The sequence below is a fragment of the Anopheles funestus genome, chromosome 3RL (genome assembly GCF_943734845.2).
Source record: "Anopheles funestus chromosome 3RL, idAnoFuneDA-416_04, whole genome shotgun sequence".
NCBI classification, from domain to species: domain Eukaryota; kingdom Metazoa; phylum Arthropoda; class Insecta; order Diptera; family Culicidae; genus Anopheles; species Anopheles funestus.
The window spans coordinates 57179893-57197834 of record NC_064599.1 but is presented as its reverse complement, the minus strand read 5'-3'; the positions used below and the strand labels follow the sequence as shown (position 1 = coordinate 57197834).

At 43.5% G+C, this 17942-nt stretch overlaps 2 protein-coding genes across 2 annotated transcripts; both read left to right on the top strand.

Moving 5' to 3' along the window:
* The first annotated feature begins 210 nt into the window (after window positions 1–210).
* On the top strand, window positions 211–6806 carry LOC125770146 (zinc finger protein 425-like). Its single transcript, XM_049439477.1, has 2 exons — window positions 211–2404; window positions 5638–6806. The coding sequence occupies exons 1-2, from the start codon at window positions 478–480 to the stop codon at window positions 6405–6407; spliced, it is 2697 nt and encodes an 898-aa protein (XP_049295434.1). The 5' UTR covers window positions 211–477; the 3' UTR covers window positions 6408–6806.
* Window positions 6807–8105: 1299 nt separating this feature from the next.
* Window positions 8106–17876, top strand: LOC125770130 (uncharacterized). The gene is made up of 3 exons (XM_049439449.1): window positions 8106–8535; window positions 9768–11966; window positions 12862–17876. Exons 2-3 carry the CDS (start codon window positions 9875–9877, stop codon window positions 15855–15857), a joined length of 5088 nt encoding a protein of 1695 aa, XP_049295406.1. The 5' UTR covers window positions 8106–8535; window positions 9768–9874; the 3' UTR covers window positions 15858–17876.
* The last annotated feature ends 66 nt before the right edge of the window (window positions 17877–17942 follow it).

The following is a 17942-nucleotide window of genomic DNA, read 5'->3' as shown; positions in this document are numbered from 1 at the left end:
TACTGGGCTTATCAAAAATCGTAAGGAATACAGATAAATCGGTAGTTCTGGTCACACTGATACCGCATATGCATTTTCGAAAGAAACGCGCGTACGCGTGTTCGACGCTTTCGACCATACTCCGACAAAAAAGTCCGACAACAGTGGTCGTACGTTCGACTCGCTCGCGGTCATAATGAACTATGGAATTTCATGCTGCGCAGAATTCTGCCCGTACGTCGATTGCATTTGTCAAAAGTGCTTCAAGTGTCAAATGCATTTGTTGTATTTGTCGAAAAAACAAGCAGTGAAGCTAGCAAAATAGAATTCTTTCTCCCGTGCATTGGTTTCATATTTTTGTACCCTTTGCATTCAAACTAGTACGGTGCATCGAGTCGTCAGTTGCAACGCTTATCAGTCCGCATACGCAGACAGGCGCGAGTGTTGGATTTGGTGGTGTGCTGTGTTGCGTGTGCGAGATTGAAGAGTACACGGAACATGGAGGAACCGCAGGAAGCGAAACACTCAACTACAGTGCATGCAGCGGCCGAACCAGTACAACGGTCACCCGATGGAAGAATGGTAGTAATCTGCCGCATTTGTCTTTCCACCTGTCCGCGGATGATATCCATTCACAGTCCGGTTCCGGAGTACGATCAGAAGACACTGTACGCCATGCTGTTGTCTGTTTGTCTACCATTGAACCAGCGCGAAACGGTACAGGGCTTTCCGGAGCAAATTTGTCGTAACTGCCAATGGAAGCTACTGTCGGCGTACGACCTGTACGAGACAACCCTGGCCAGTGACGAACAGCTGCGAGCTCAGAACGAACTGGGAACGGCCGTGAAGGTATCAAGGAACCCGCAGATCAGCGAGGTGATAAAGCCGGATAGCGCCCCTGTACCGCCGAACGTGACCAGCGATGGTCTCATGCGCGTAAAGGAAGAAACTCCCGACGATGGATATGAGGAACAGTACGGACCGGGTAGTAGAACCGAATACGATAGCAGTACGATTTACGAACCAAGCGAAGAGATGGAGGCCATTAGTGTATACCCAGTCGTTTCCATGCTAGTCCCGCATAGCGAACAGAGACAGGAGGAAGCGGTGCCTGGTCCCGTGTTGGTGGAATCGAAACCTCCGATCCCGGACCCGCTGGAAAGTTTCATCGAGGAGCACTATCAGGTAGACGAGGGTAATGGCAATCATGTGTGCGGACTATGCAAACAGGACTTCCCGTACAAGAGCCAGTGCCGTATGCATATTGTGCAAAAGCACAATCCGGCCAAACCGTTCAAGTGTGACATCTGTTTCTGCACGCTCACCAGCCATCTGCGTCTGGTAAGGCACAAGATCGTCGCCCACGGTGCTGGCCAGATCAAGCGCGAAGACGTTATAGAGGCGCAGAACGACAGTACGGGCGAGATGACGTACACCTGTCCGATCTGCCGGAAGGTGTTCAACTCGTCCGTACGCTTCAAGCGCCACAAGAACGTGCACGTCGTGCACAATCGACCGTTTAAGTGTGAGGTGTGTTTGTACCGGTTCGCCACCAAACCTCAGCTCACGCAGCACGCCAAGGTACACGAAACGAAACCCGATCCGGGTCTAGCACCCGGCAGTGGCGAGGTGGGCGAATTTCCCTGCGACCGCTGCGAGGAAATATTCACGGCCAAGCGCACACTAACGATGCATTTGAAAAAGGCACATCAGGTGTACCGGGTGCCGGGTGGTGCACGACCTGATGAGCGCGAACGGAGCGAGTACGTGTGCATCATCTGCAAGGCAACGTTTGCGCGCGAAACTGTGCTAAATACGCACATGAAAATGCACGAGCTGTTGGCGGCCGAAAAGGAAAAGGAACGTCGGCTCGATCTCGAGCGGATGGTAAAGCAGGAACTGCAGCAACAGATGCAGATGAATATGCCACCCTTACCGCCTCTATCGCCGGAAGTGATTGACCGTTCGGCTTGTGTGCTGGAACCGTTCGCCCTTGGGCTGGTGCCGGTAGCGAAACCGGGCACAAACAATAACAATAATACCAGCATCAACAATAACAGTCCCCCGACTGCGCCAGCCGTTGGTGGATCCGGTGGTCCAAGTGGTTCAGTGCAGAGCGGCAAACGCAAGGTGCCGATATCACCGGCAGCTCCTAGTGATATGGCGTACGTGTGTCCGGTCTGTGACATGGAGTTCGACGAACGGGATGCACTGAAGAAGCACCAGAAGGAGCAGCATGCAAGGCTACAGGTTGGCATCGTGTCGTCGAAGCTTGGTGACTCTATCAGCCCGAACAGTAGCTGTAGTCCGCAAGCGAAGATGATGCCACGATTTTCCGATATGCCAGGCATGAAACGAAGGCTGATGGATGGTTCTGTACGGACGAGCAAAGAGCGACTGCTGACTAACACAACCACAATGAGCTGTGAGTATTGCTTATGGTATACTTTCTGCAATTTAAAAAGTTTGTGAACATTTGCTACGTCGTTTGCACAACATTTTGCTAGTTGATCTTCTGTTCTTTATTGTATCATTTTATTTTATCCCATGCATATTATCAAAATGAATACATTTTTAGTTTGCCTAGCATTCTGTTTTGTTAGGTGTGTTATTCAATATATTTGCCAAATGTATTTATGTTCAAATAGGGTTTGTCGCTTTAGTTTTTTGTTTCTTTGCATAGTTCTACCCACTCCTGCATGCTATTTATTGATCTAATACCGCCTTCAAACAGTCCATTTCGGTCAGCTAAAACCCTTAAATTTGTTCCCTAAATTGATGGCGAAACCCTATTAGAGTTTATGTATGTGGTCGGCCTTAGCACCAAGCGGACGATAAAGCTGACTTTACGAAAAAAAAACTACCACCTCAATACAGATTTCATCATCATCATCGTGTGGTTGCCATTTTTCATGGTGTGATTGTTTTCTCTGTGTATTTGTTCGGAAAAGTGGTATTAGCAAAATGAAAACAAAAAAAAAGTTCCTCCCATACCCGGTTCTTTTCCTTTTCCTTCATTGAAATCGATTAATTCTAGTTACTTTGATGGAAATTTTAAAGTTTTTCTACGAAAATGGAGAAGTTTTGACTGAACCTCTTACCACACTATTGAATCCTGTGTGTGTGTGAGTGTTCCCGTTCCAGAGCGTTTCTGGGTGAGCTGGAGAACCTTCCCGGATTGATAAGAGCCGAGCAATACATTATTCGTGCTGCATGATAAAATGTGTTCGTTTTTGTTTTCGTTTTATTTTATTTATGATTTTGGTTGTGTTTGGAATGCAATAAAGTTAATTCTGCATAATGTTTGCTTGATTTTGCTCTATAACTTTCAATAAGTGTTCAAGTGCATTGTGTCTCAAATTGCAAAAGTCATCATTTTTCGTTTGCTAGTGTGTGCGGTTGGTTTGGTTTTGTTATAACATTCTCGCTATCTTTACGATGTAACAAACTACCACCAGCAAAACGGTGCACAGACCTTTGCATATAGGGGGGAAAAAACAGCATAACCCCGTAGATAATAATTGAAATTGTCCATTTTGATGACTTTTTTTTTGGTTCTTGCTTCTTCACTGTGCTGTGCTACGCAACAAGGTTATTGCCTATTTGTCATGTGGATGTATGTGAGGCCTGTCTTATTTTACTTTGATTTTTTACTTTTTTACTCGAAGCAAACGATGGCTACTTCGTTAGTGTTGAGTTTTTATTTTTTATACATCAATTTTGTATTTACACTTACAACTTTAATTAACATTTACATTTTGCAGGGTTTTTCCTGTCCGGTTTCCATCAACACTTTTTACTTAAAATTGAAGTACATTAAATTAAATTAATATCTACTCCCCCTATCGTTCTTATTCTATTGTACATGGATTCCTTACATTCTATAATGTATAGACATTTTCCTTTCTAAACTACTCTCTTTCCTTTGATATTTACTATGTTTTTTATTCTGATTACCATCACTTTCATTTTTGTACTTCATTTATTTTTCTTTTTCATTTATTTTGTATTTATCATTATATCACCCAATTATGGGTTTGATTCCAACACTCGCTTAGAGATTACAGTAACAGATTGTACGAATCTTTTAGTTTTTTTTTAATTTGAGAATCTTTTATTTATTTAAATAAATTTGAGCAAGTGTAAATCAAGCAAAATGTATTAAAAATAAGCTTGTACGTGCATTACATATGAATGAAATTCTAATTCAAATTAGGAAATAGAATAAAATATCGTTTATCGAAAAGCTGAAAGACAATTATTGGGCCGGTTGGGGCAAATAATAAAATATTCAATTGCGAATAGTACAAATTGCTCAAGTTTGTCCAAAGCTTAAAGATTTGTATTGCAACATTAGACAACAAATTAAATTAATTGTGCACTCAAAAACCAGTCAATTGTATATTATTAGCCTAAAACAGTGTATCGAAAGAATGGTTCAAGTACAAAGCTTAAAATCTTGTTGTCAAAGCTTAAGCTAAAGGCAGTTGAGGAGCTATCAGAATGGACATTTCGATATATAAGCGCTAAATGTTGACCTAACAACCCTGTAATGTGTCTTTTCCACTCATCCAACAATAGTACTCTTTGTGTAGATAATAATCAATAGCTTTATACATGTTGGTGTTGGTGCTTTATGCTGTCCCATGTTCGATATTACCTAAACCTAGAAAGGTTTTAATTTCTTCCCATATTCATTGCTAAATTTATCTTTAGGACAATCGCCTAACACCCTTCTTGTTCACCCCCAAATTGAATGTAAACCCTATCAAACACATAAAAATACACATTCCTACGAAACTTAAAACCAGTTTTATGCACTCGCATATTACACCCTTCCACAAACCCAATTCCCATTCGGTCGCATGCCCTTTTTTGTGTTTGAGCATAAGAACCTTGCTGCTTTGTTTTACGTTTCTTCTCGACCGCCGTCGTCCCTCTCGTGTTCTTTTGGGGTTTCGTCGCTTTTGTTGTAGGGGTGGTAATGGCTAGCGCCTAAGTCGATGTTTTCACGATAAAGAAGTAGGAAAATTGTTGAAAGTAAATAAATGTGTGTACCGTTTTTTATTCCCGTACTGCAATGCTTAACTAATCGTGATTACTGCACAGAACGATGGGGCCGTTCATTTGTTAGTTGTTTATTCTAGTATTGATTTTTGTTCGTATCTTACATTTATCCCGTCCCTATTATTCACGACCAATGTACCGTGTTCTATTGTTCTGTTGCAGTTGTCATGTTGTTGTTTATAAAATTTTACTAGTCATAGTTTATCCTTGCAGTTTGTTCGTTGGTTTGTTATTTTTTGTATGCAGCATTTTAAACTATGTTTTCTTTGAGCATTAATTTATCATTTTTGTTCCCTCACATTGGTATTGTACCATTTTATGCTTTAAAAATGGCTTTACTATTTACTGCATCTCTTATTATAGATCAAACTAAAATGTATACATTTATCTCAATAATCATCCCATCTTTGCGTTTTAACCAATGTTTAGTGTAATGAGTTCTTTTTAGTTAATTTCAGTATACATTCCTTTATACTTTGTAATGTTTTGTTTGTATGTTGCACGTATGTAATACATTATTGTAAAGATAATTGTTGAACCTATTGTTTCATTCTTTCTTTATGAGATTTTTTTTCTTACTTTCAATTTTAGACATAAACCATGAGGAATCATTGGGACATGATGAGTCGCTGGAAAGCGATGGTCATTTCACTGCCGGCCTGTTACCAATCGATGACATTCCCGCGAGTAGTGACCGACGGTCCGCGTCTGGTACCACAGCGACATCTCCCGGCGAAGAACCATTTCAGTTCCAGTGTGGACTGTGCCATAAAAAGTTCTCGTACAACTGTTACTTAACGATGCACATGCGAAAGAACCACGATAAATCGAAACCTTTCGGCTGTAAAGTGTGCCATTATCGATTTAGATACCGGGGAACACTGCTGCGGCATCAGCTTATACACTCTTCGCAGCGTGTCCAGCCTGGGAGCCACGGTTCTATCATCTTCAAATGTCGCATCTGTTCAGCTAAATTTTTGGAGCTGAAGCAATTAAATGTTCATCTGAAAACTCATCGAAAGGTGCCCGAGGTGCACGATACCAGCCTCCAGGTACAGCTGATCCAGTGCGACGAATGTCCGCAAATCTTTAGCGAACCGAATCAGCTGGCCAAGCACATGCTGAAGGAGCACCAGGAACAGAATAGTACCGATGATGAGTTATACGATACGGTACAGCATGCAGGACTGCTGATGGATCAATCTGCGTCATCTTTACGGGCTGATAAAAGTTGTACCGGAGTTTCAACCCTGAACGATCTCAAACTAAATTCTGGCCAGTCGAAGAATGTCGGTACAACTAACGAAGCATTCTTGGACGATGATATATCGATGATCAAACTAGAGCCCACGTACGATTGAACGTGGATGTGTAGATTTGGTTTAATTTTCTTATTTTTTAAACAATATTTCCCCCGTTCCATTGCATCGGATGGAACATAATAAAATAAATAGCTAGAAAGGGCTTTAGCAATAAGTGGGTATGTAGTTGCGTGTGAATGAATAGAAAATGGGATCGTGTCATGGTCGTAACAAGTAAACTAAGCGATCTAAACCGTGTGTACAATATAAACCAAATAAAATGAAACCCAATCATCGAAGTAAATTGATTCTAAGCTGCCACAACAAACACAGGTTCCACTATGTTTTGGTTAGCCAAAGAGTATTTTATCAAAACCTTGCCAACCGTTTGTGCTGGCAAAGGTAATAGGGAGAATAAAAAATTATCGAAATAAACGAGATAGATTTATCAAAGATTGATTATGGATTGCGTTTATAAAAAACCTATAAAACACCGTTCATAATTAGAGTGCTCGAGAAAGTGGAAATCCGAAAAAGTAAGATCGTCTTCTTGCCCAAATCTTCCAGGAGTACCGACAAACCAGAGTTGAAATAAAGCTAAAGCATGTTCGTGACGCACCTAGAATGAGATACAGCGAAAGATTTAGAAAGAAATTAATAGGGGTATGTGATAAACGGCGCCGGCCCACACGGCAGAACTGGGGATCAAAGCCCATCCAGACCGTCTCCCCGTAGCATGGACTAGATATGTGCTGAGTAACAGTGAGTGAATGAGTTAAATCGTGCAAAGGAGTTTATGGTTTCAACTCAGCATTAGTAGTTTTTATGATTCTTTTACTTACTCCTTTACGTTTTTACTCATTCATTCTCTGTGCCGACTAATGACTGACTCTTTTGTGTTTTTACTTACTCACTCTCTGTACCGACTAGTGACTAACAATAACACAAAAACAAAAGGAGTAACGACCTAAAAACCCAAAAAGAGTACCAAAACACTTACTCACTCTTATTGTATGAGTTGAAACGCAAAAGAATGAGTCATTAGTCGGCAGAGAGAGTGAGTGAGTAAAAACGCCAAGGAGTGAGCCAATAGTCGGCAGAGAGAGTGAGTGAGTAAAGTATTAAAGGATTAGTTTAGAGTAATATTTTTATGAGTCTCAAAAGAGTGAGTAAGAGTTTCAAATCCTTATAGCCACTCTTTCACTCTGTTTCAACTCTTTGAAAAGAGTAAGTATTCTCATCTCTAGCATGGACTGACTATTCTGCTACGTGGTAAAATAAGTCTTGCTACGGCCAGGCCGTTCTAACCGAACCAAAAAAAAATCTAGAGCGCTAAACTAGAAACAGCCACAACTTAACAGGCCGACAGAGAAGCAATTGATTCGAGAGGAAATCGTAAGATACATTGTGATCCTTTTTTATTTTCATTACATTCTACAAATTTGTGTTAATTAAAAACTCAAACTAAACCACAAATAGTTAAGGAAACCGCTCATTTAACGGCATGTTTGTATTCTGTTTCGAGGCAAACAAGATTCATACAAATTTCGTTAAAATTGTTTGACATGTACTTTCGTTAAATATTCGAGATTTTTGACGTTTACGATGAAATCGAAAGATAAACTTTTTGTTTGAAATTTTATAATTAAGCAGGGTTTGATATGCTATCTTTATCAAAATTAATCACATGCAGTTGCAACTTGAAAATATACTGTTTTCACTCTTTTCGCCCCCACGTAATGATATAGCGCATTTCGATATGCCCACCAAAGTTGTGCGTCGCCTGTACCGTTTTTCGAGCACGAATGGCTGCTCGATTTACGACGCAACGCGTTTTAATCTATCAACACGCCATCTTGCGCGATGGTGTGCGTGCAAAACGTTCGAAAGCTCACACACACCAACAACCTGTTGCTTTCTTCCGCTAGGGCTATAGCGTTTTATGTTCTTTTCTTTTCTTCAGTCTGAGCAAAAAAAAAATGGTCTGACGCCGCGCTTTCGAGGTAGTAGTGCGTCCTGTGCTTCATTTCGCGTGAACGCGTTTTCCCGTTTTCCTTGGTTTTTTAGTTGCGTTCAGTTTTCTCCAGCGCCTACCGTTTCGTTTAAACTTTATTTTGCATTAATATGTTGTTAGTTTTATGCTGTGTAAAGCGTACGGATGGACGCGAACGATTTGCTCAACGAAATGGTATGTGACACCACACGGCATACAACGTAGCGAAGTTGCCTGCATACATTCCACTTTTTGGGTTCAGTTTTTGTCGCTCTTGTGCTGCGGGGTGGCGTTAGGTGTAATAATGCGCACTTTGTGATGGTGAAACAAACGGAAACGAAGAAAAAAAAGTGAGCGATAAATAGTTTCCATCTATTCGAAAAAAGTGTTTGTTGAAATTCTGGGTAGTGCTGCATGTTCCCCCGACATGTTTGATACTTTCATTGTGCTGTGGTATCCTCATACGTGAATTTGTACGTGTGTGTTTGTTTGCCCTCTTGTACACGGGCTCGATGTGCCCCGCAGAGGGTAGTCTTAAACAGGCCGTTTTTACGACACAGTGAGTCAGGCGAAAGAAGCGAAAAAAATGATACAATGAAGAAACATTCCTCCGAGCAGAGTGATCAGCATCTGGTGCGGTGGCGATGGCCGTGTAACAGGAAAAGTCTTACAAAAGTAACAAAACCCTAGTACCCATCGGAATTGCGAGATTGTGTGCGAGCGTGTGTGTGTGTGCATGTAGGAGAGTGAGTAGAAGAAGAAAGTGGGGTGGGGCAGGGTGTACTGTTGAATTGTGGCGACGAAGTTTTACAACGAAACGAAAGACACGAAACGAAGAAAGCAAGAGAACCAACAAAAGACGCAGCAGAATCAGTGGAAGCGAAAAAGAGAAAGCGAAGCAACGGTGCGACCAGCGAGTAGGATAGACGGAGATGCCACATCACTCGCTGGAGCTAAGGGATGATGCAAAGAGGAAGTGTGCAAAAAACAAAAAATAACCCCCGACAGCATAAAAAAAACAAAACGGGAACATAAACACACACACAGTTAAGCGGCAGTGACTCGATCCCGATCACTGCAACAGTAGAGTCAACAGTACATCAGAAACACAACACCCTCCAGAAGCGAGTGGTGCTGCAAAGCCTGCTTCGGCGTTGATGTCGCCATCATTCCATCTCTTCCACCATCTGCCAAATATAACGCGAAGAGATAAACAAATCTATAAACGAACTAGTGCGTGTGTGTGTGCGTGTGTATTGCTGTACATGACCATACGCATTTCATTTCGGTCGTTCCGTGTTTCGCGTGTGTAGTTGACAGACGGCTAATGGCGGCAACACGTTGACATAGGTGGAGGACGCTAGTATACATCCAGCGGCTTTTATTTTTTAACGATTTTATTTCATATACGGGTTTCCATTTGTAAGAGCAACTGAAAGACAGCATATAGCATAAAGCATCGAATACCGTCCATTCCGTCCAGCGACTAGTAGCAAAGCAGAGAAGTGTGGTGGTGTTAGTAAACATAACATCGATGCCAACGCACTCGTACATCAGCCACGGTATGGCGACCTTAAACTATAGAACGCCATCGGCCGCAAAGGCTCCGACGAACGGTGGTCAGGCGCACCATCATCATATCCACAACCACCATTCCGCCGGTATGGCTAAAAACATGTATGGAATGTATGGACCCACCTCGAACATTGGGCCCAGTGCAGGTGGTTTTCTTCAGCAACACCACCAGCACTTCCAGCAGCAGCAGCAGCAGCAGCAACACCAACATCCGTATCAACCATCACACTGTATTCAGCAGTCCGCCATGTACGCGTCTCCATCACTCGAGCAACCGGTTATCACCCCGGCAACGGCACCGGCGATGGTGGAGGATGATGATGATTTTTTGAGCGAAATTACCGTGCAGTTTGATGACGGTGTGCAAACGTTGTACGTGGGTCCGGTGGAAATCATCGACACCAAAGGAGGCGTCGATCAGCAGCCGGCTACTAAACCGGAACCGTCAGCCGCTATTTCCATTGTTCGATCGCGGGAACGCTTGCAAGAAGAACGAGCAATCGTTACGCTCGAACCTGTAGGTGGCAAGATTAAAAGTCAACCGTTACCGATGTACCTGCAGCAACAGCACGAGCAGCATCAGAAGCAACAACATCTACGACAGCAAGCGCAACAGCAATCACAACAAAAAAGACAGAATGAAATTCATCCTAAATCTAGACTGAAGCAAACAAAGCAAAAGCAGCTGCAGAAGCAACTAGAACTACAACGCCAACAACAGCAGAAACAGCAAGAATTACAACAACAGCAACAAGAGCAGCTGCAGCGAGAGCAGCGGCAGCAGGAGCAGCGGCAACAAGAGCAGCGGCAACAAGAGCAACGACAGCAAGAACAGCGCCAGCAACAGCAGCGACAGCGGCAGCGGCAGCAACACCACCAGCAGCAGCAGCAGCAACAGCAACAAGAGCAACAACAGCAGCAGCAACAGCACGATCCGCAAAGGCTTCAGCAGATGCGGCTGAAACAGCAGGCACTGTTGCAGCAGATGAATCTCATGAAGGACTTATCACCCGAGCAGTTGGTGATGTTACAGCAGCAATCAACTCTAATGTCGTTGACTGATCAATTTACGATTAACGCGCAACTACTGCATAACCAGCAGCAAGCTTCGCGTAGCATTGACTGGCAACAGGCTCAACAGCAGTTGCTGTACCAGCAGCAACAATTTATGCTGCGTTGCCATCAGCAGATGCAGTGTAATCAACAGCTGAAGGTACAAAAGCAACCGGAGAAACCACCGCCACCGGCAACAAGGCCCAAGATGTGCGTGAAGCAGGCACCGATGCTTAACTTTGCGCTGCATAACATTCCATCCAGCAGCAGCAGCAGCACCAGCAGCAGCAATACGAACAACCAGTCAAAAAATTTAACCGATGGTATGAAACGGCCCCTCTCATTGGTCGACGGACGAACGGCCGAAAAACACGCGGATCGCGTTACACAACCGGCAGCGAAACGTCCCGCACACGTTACCGAAACTGTTGTACGGTTGGGTGAATTTGCTCCGGCGACGGTTTTGCGATCTCCACCAACACCGACGCAAACGGTCGCCATTAGGGTAGCGGCGGAAGCTCAACCACAACAGCAGCACCAACCTCCGTCCGTCCTGCTGACGCAGCTCAAACAAGAACCGATCGTCGAGGAACGTGAGGAGAATGTGGAACCGGATGTGGCGGTATCACCGTCCGTACCATCAACGCCCCTCGTCGAAATCAAACCCTCAATAGTTGCCGTGGTAGTAAAACCCGTCGAAGCAATGGCGGCATCCCCGGAGCGGATGGTTTCGTTAGCGCCGGTACTGTCGTCCACCAAACGGTTGGACGATACTTCGTCGACGGTGCAGTCGGAGGAAGCAGTCGCTGTTTCATTTGCTGCCCAAATTTTGAATAGCACGAATGGAAATGTCGCCGAAACTGCTGACAAAATGCAACACAGCAAGGATGATGAAATTCAGAGCCCCATGACGAATGGTACGCAACAGTTGCTGCGGGATGAGACAATGCAAGAAATGGCGTCTCCATCACTGGCTGTTAATGTAGCTGTAACTGCCGGTAGGTATTGGGTACCGTAACAACGTTACTCTTTTATTGCTTATATGAACAAAGAGAATATGAATTCCTTTATAGAACTTTAATGCAGTTTTAATTACGTCAGTGCTGATTTTAATCTTTGACGTATAAAAGCATGAAAGATTAAAAGCATTAAATTTAAATATCGTTTTTGAGGGGAATTTTGATTATTTTTTCCTACATTGTACGACGAAATATTGTATATATGCTGTCATGGATTGGAATTAAATTTAAATATTATTTATAAAAAAAACTAATTAAATACAATTGTAATTAATTTAGCACATAATTAATCCATGCTTGAATTTGCTGTTCTTTTGTGCTTATTTGTGTGTGCGTGTTTGCCTTTTCGCACCAATACATTCAACAACCGCCGGCCGGTTATGTAGAACGTATGCTCATTGACGTTAGAGAAACGCCACCATTTACGTGTGTAGAAACACCGTGTGCTGCACACAATAGCAATATGGTTGTTGCGTGTTCTTCTTTTTTTTTTTGGTAAACGTTCTATGTCGACGTCTGCTTCGATCAGGTGTGCGTGAAAAACAAAATGGAGCTACCTGGTGGTTCGTAGAAATGAATGTGTTACCGTGGTGTACCGCTTTTTGGGCACAATGAACAAGTTGAGTGAGTGTTGGTGATTGTTGATTTTCTTTCAATACCTTTTGAAGGTTTTACGGTCAATAAAGAACTTTTGGTAAAGGTTAGTTGCAGCATTGTAAATTGTTATCAAGTGAAAGTTGATGTGAGTGAAGTACCATGCTGCTCCATTTATGTGGAAGCGACCAAAAAAATAACAATATTACATATTTTTTATTTACATTTTACTGACCATCTTTACAACGTTACTTATTCGTTCGTTTTTTTTAATTTTTAGCTCCCGAGCAAACACCAGTGATTGTAAAACGTGGACGAGGTCGTCCACCGAAATCATCATACCACACACCCGTTCCATCGGTTATAGTACCGACAGAATTAGCTTCAGCACAAGAACCAGAAACCGGAATCAACAGTAGCTCCTCAATGATTGTAACACACCGGGCAAACGATTTCGATGACAGTATTAAGATCGGCAATGAGCCGCAAGCTGACGAGGGGAAAAAATCATCGAAGAAAAAAGGATACATATCAGTGGCGGCCCTTTTTGCCCCGGCAAAGGGTGGCCGAAAGGTGCAGAAAAATCGAACGCTTGCTGTGGGACAGGATAGTAGTGAAGTGATAGTACCCGTTGCACCCGATAGAACGACTGCAACGGTCGTAGAAGTTATAGCAAGTACAGCTGAAGAAGTAGCTGTAGCAAACGATGTAGCTGAAAATAAGACTGAGCAAATGGTATCCACACCAGTCGCCAGTGTACCGAGCGGTGTAAACGATACGGCAGTAAACGGGCTGAGTAACTTACAAGAAGAGATCCCGGTTCAAGCTCGCCCGCCCGTCGGAAAGACACGAGAGGGAAGCGTTGTCAGTGGTGATGGTGGTGAATCGTCCGCTTCGTCATCGCTGGAAGAAGGTGTAGCGAATGTGCCGCAGCAAACGATCGTCCTAGCAAACATGGTCGCAGATACGGAGAAAGAATCTTCCCCGGCTAGTGATAGTGGCATCGAATCGGTAATTGAAGCAGGCACAAAAAATGCAACTAAAAAGCTAAAAGAACGTTCCAAATCTTGCCTGGCCGTTCCAAACGTGGCTACTGCGGAAGATAAGCATCCGCAGGAAGAGCAACAGGTGGTGAAGGAAGAAAGGGAACAAAAAGTTCGCACCGGTAGCCGTAGGGTCACCAGCGCTGGAGATGACACCGTCGGCAACGATGAGAACGATGACGATCAGGAGCATGATGTAAAGCTGGGCCGTAAAGGTAAGCGAACGGTGCGTGCAACACGAAAACCGTCCGCCAAAGCGAAGGAAGCGGCAGAAGCGGCCGAAGCTGCACAACATGCAGCGCTTTCGAGCGGAGAAGAATTTCAGTGTCCCAAATGTGACATGTGCTTCAAGACTGAGATGTGGTACAAAAAGCACATGGTAAACTATCACGGTATCGATCTGAACCAGAGCTTGCAATTGCATTCACCCATCGATCGTAGTGTTGACAATGAAACCCTACCTTCTCCTGCCATTCATGAGGTGCAACCAACGCACGTGTCGACCAGAAATGGTGACATGGAAGACAATGAAATTGGTACGGAACAGGAACTATCAACAGCCGCCGGAATAATGGTTGAAGCAATAGTTACTGCGGAAATAGTACACAATGACGCAGAAGCGACCGTTAGTTCTGGACCAATTGAGGAGATGATCTCTTCTAAAGCTGAAAAGGCGACAATCGCCGAAACTAAAGCTTCCGTTGGACGAAAAAGGAAATCCACTCCATTCATTGCCGATGAGCATGGTCTAATGAACAAAATTGCTAACGAAACTGGATCTTCTTTCACGACCAGCATCAGTCCAATAACAGCCAATAACGAGTTGGATCTGCCCTCAGTCACAAGCGTAAAGATTGAATATCGTGCGTCTTCCGGATCGAACAACCGCATTGTGGCGGAAACGGACGAAACCGTTACAACCGATGCGCCACTACCGGGCAGCAAACCACACAATGATGCAAATCGCGAAACGTCAATAACGCCGGTAATGGAATCAACGAAGATGGAAAAGCCGGACCCGGAAGATTTGGACAAGCTGACACCGTTCGAGGCAGCCAAGGTGACGATGCTCGAATCGGAAATGACCGGCGAAACGCATTACACCTGTACGATCTGCGGTGGCCAGTTTACGGGTAAGGCGACGATCAAGGAACATCTCGACACGGTACATGCAGCCATTAAGCGACGGTCGTGTGAATACTGTGGCCGCACCTTTGTCCAAACCGGCGATCTAACGCGCCACGTTCGCATACACACTGGCCATCGACCGTTCAAGTGTCCGGTGGTGGAATGTAGTTTCGCCTTTATCGGTTCCGGTGATCTACACAAGCACGTGCGGCGTCACAATCAACAGCCACTGCCGAAGCCACACGTGTGCGATCAGTGCGGCAAGGACTTTGAGCGTCCGTACGATTTGAAGCGCCACAAGACAATGCACGCGAAAAGTGAACCCGACTTTAAGGGAATTACCTGCGGCGTATGCGGCAAAGTGTTTGCCCGCCAGGACCAGTTCCGGGCGCATACGTACCGACACATCGGCTACCGGCCGTACCAGTGTGAGATCTGTGGCAAAGCATTTACCGATCCGAGCAACTACTCCAAGCACGCGCGGCTGCACGAAATGGATGGGGTCGAGGTGGTGTGTAACTTCTGTGGCCGTCCGTTTAAAAACAAGAGCGCCATTTCGAAACACATCTTCCACTGTCAGCAGAAGACGGCGGCCGGTGGCCGTAAAGCGCGAACCAAGCGCAACGGTAAGAAGGATCGTGGAAATGCAACAACGGAAGGCAAGAGAAACCGTCGCGTTGGTTTGGCGGTCGGTTTCGGGAAGGATAGTGGTGAGATTATGAAGCAAGAAAATGCTACTTACGACGAGCAGAGAGCCGCCACTATTGTTACGAAACGCGAACAGCTCGATTCGGAGCTGGAGAGCGGAGGAACGGGTTCGGGCGGACGCACAAAACAGCAGCAGCAGCAGCGGCAGCAAGAGTCTCGAAAACGTAAGAAACGTCGACAGCGATTGCCATCCTCAACCGAGGAGGATGACGACGACGATAATGGCGACGATGACAGCGGGGATGATTATGTCGGTCCGAGTTCCTGCGGTCAGTACGGAGCTGATGCCGATGCTGCGGGATCATCGACAGTGAAGCGGGATCGTTGCAGCAGGAAAAGTCAAAACGCTGCTGTGGAGCAACTCTCATCAACCTCACTGAATGACCTCGATAAGTAAGTGTGTGCTTTGCTGATAATAGGCGCCGTAGTTGTTTGATGAGGAGCTTAAGAGAGAGAGAGAAAAAAAGTTTTATGCATTAACAGGTCTTTGTACTTCCAATAGGCGATAGGCTGTTTTGTCCATGCGATCTAATAAGCAATAACGAACACGTACGTATCGAACGTTCTGTGCGGTAGATATTATTATATTTAGCCTGCGATTTGGGGCAATAAGGCGCAGAGTGCGTGTGTGTATTCGATTTAATTGAAGCATACATTTACAAAGCAAGGAAGAGACAAGCAGAGTTCCATCACTTTTTGTGTGGAGCTATCATATTACACTTATGCTTACTTAAGTGTTCTTAACTGTAACGAAGACTCTACACTCAGTAGCGAGCAGCAGAGCGGTCTTTGGAAATTTCCTTTTATCTACAATAGTTATAAATACCATTTCGAAACAGCCCATTTTTTCTGTACTGTGAGAACATCAGCTTTTTTTTTAGTAAACTACACTTTTGTATCATTCAACTATATTATTATTATTATTTTGGTAAGATTTTGGTAAATTCAATTACAACATACCTAGCACGATTAAGCATAGTGTGCGACTCTCTTGATTACATATAGCGTGAGATGAGATACTGCTGAGTTGAGGGTGAGTTGAGCTGATCTGGCGCACATGAGATATTAATCACATCTCACCAGGAAAAGAGATCAGGAAAGATGCAAGGTACGCCGTAAAGTCGAGAGGAGGGAATCATGAAAAGCCACGAAGCAAAACTTAAGCTGATTATGGGTTTTTTGGAGCCCTACGCGGCGCCCTTAAAATACGTCTCGATCAAGCCGATCTTTCAACCGGATCTAGCAACCGTTGTTGCAAGTTTATTCGATTTTTTTCTTCTTAAATTATTAAACCACAAGCTCCCTTTCTTTTCTCTTGTCTTGTGCAGTTAGTCAGTAAGCTCAGTATCCATTATAGTTTTTTTTAAGAACATTAGAATTCCATAAGTTAATGCAACATATTATACTTGCCCTACCTTCCCACGCCGGCGTCCACCGGTACTTTCCACTAGTTCTCCTTTTGCGTTCCATTCCGCGTGGAGGAATAAGTCTGTTTTTTTCGACAATAGAAACTCTGCAGACAGAAATCTGTGTTTACACTCCAACTCGCAGCATATGCTTTCGTGCTAAAAACGTTCTAAAACGGAAGAAAAGAAAAATGTAAAAGAGAGAGAGAGAAGATATACCTTATATACATTAGTGATATGAAGCGAAACAAACAAAAGACCAACTTAATTATATTGAAAGTAACCAATCGGTTCAACATTCCGGATTTGTCAGGCAAAGAGTATCAGCGCGTTTATGGTTACACTTTTTCTTACGATCGGAGTACGATTTTTTTTTCTTTCCTTTATTTCCATATAAAACTGGTTCCGCTTTTTTTTTTGAAGAATAACGCGATATTTATATCTATAAGAGTATTCCATTTTGCATTTCTCGTTTAATTGGTTTATGAAGCTAAATGGTTAGATATGTGCGAGCATCAAAGACAGACGATGCCTTTGCGCCACGTACTGATTGATGGTGGTTAATCGTGACGACAGATACTGTTTGATTTTCCTTAAGTGCTAGTACGATATATTAAAGACATTAGTGTTTATCGCTATTCCTTTTTTTATGCGCAACATTTAAGAAGACAGATATTATTTGATTACAGTAGCTACAATATTTTTCCTTTTTTGATATCGAATTCTTAACTGTGGACTGTAGCATTCCTTCGAATTACGAATTGACGAAAAATTGCCTAGAATTTAAAGAGAACGAGAATAAAAACACCAAGATGTTTTTGGCATAAATATATCGAGAGGAAAATGTATTCGAAAGTAAAAGGATTTATGAATGGTGAAGTATTTTGGGAGTAGAAAAAAACAAAAACAACGAGATGTTCAATATTAACCAGGTGAAACAAGAGAAACTTTTTTGTATTTATAAGACAAATAAAATGCAGCAAGCGGAAGAAGCATCCGCGAATTTCTTATCACACTGTGTTTTATTTTTGTTTTTTGCTCGGAGTGAAACAATTCCTTTCTTCGCGAATGTATTT

What these genes read in the sequence shown, in the direction of transcription:
- LOC125770146 (XM_049439477.1), top strand. Translation starts at nt 478, where the DNA reads ATGGAGGAACCGCAGGAAGCGAAACACTCAACTACAGTGCATGCAGCG. An exon ending in TAACACAACCACAATGAGCT is followed by an intron (nt 2,405 to 5,637) that starts GTGAGTATTGCT and finishes TTTCAATTTTAG; the next exon opens with ACATAAACCATGAGGAATCA.
- LOC125770130 (XM_049439449.1), top strand. Translation starts at nt 9,875, where the DNA reads ATGCCAACGCACTCGTACATCAGCCACGGTATGGCGACCTTAAACTAT. An exon ending in TAATGTAGCTGTAACTGCCG is followed by an intron (nt 11,967 to 12,861) that starts GTAGGTATTGGG and finishes TTTAATTTTTAG; the next exon opens with CTCCCGAGCAAACACCAGTG.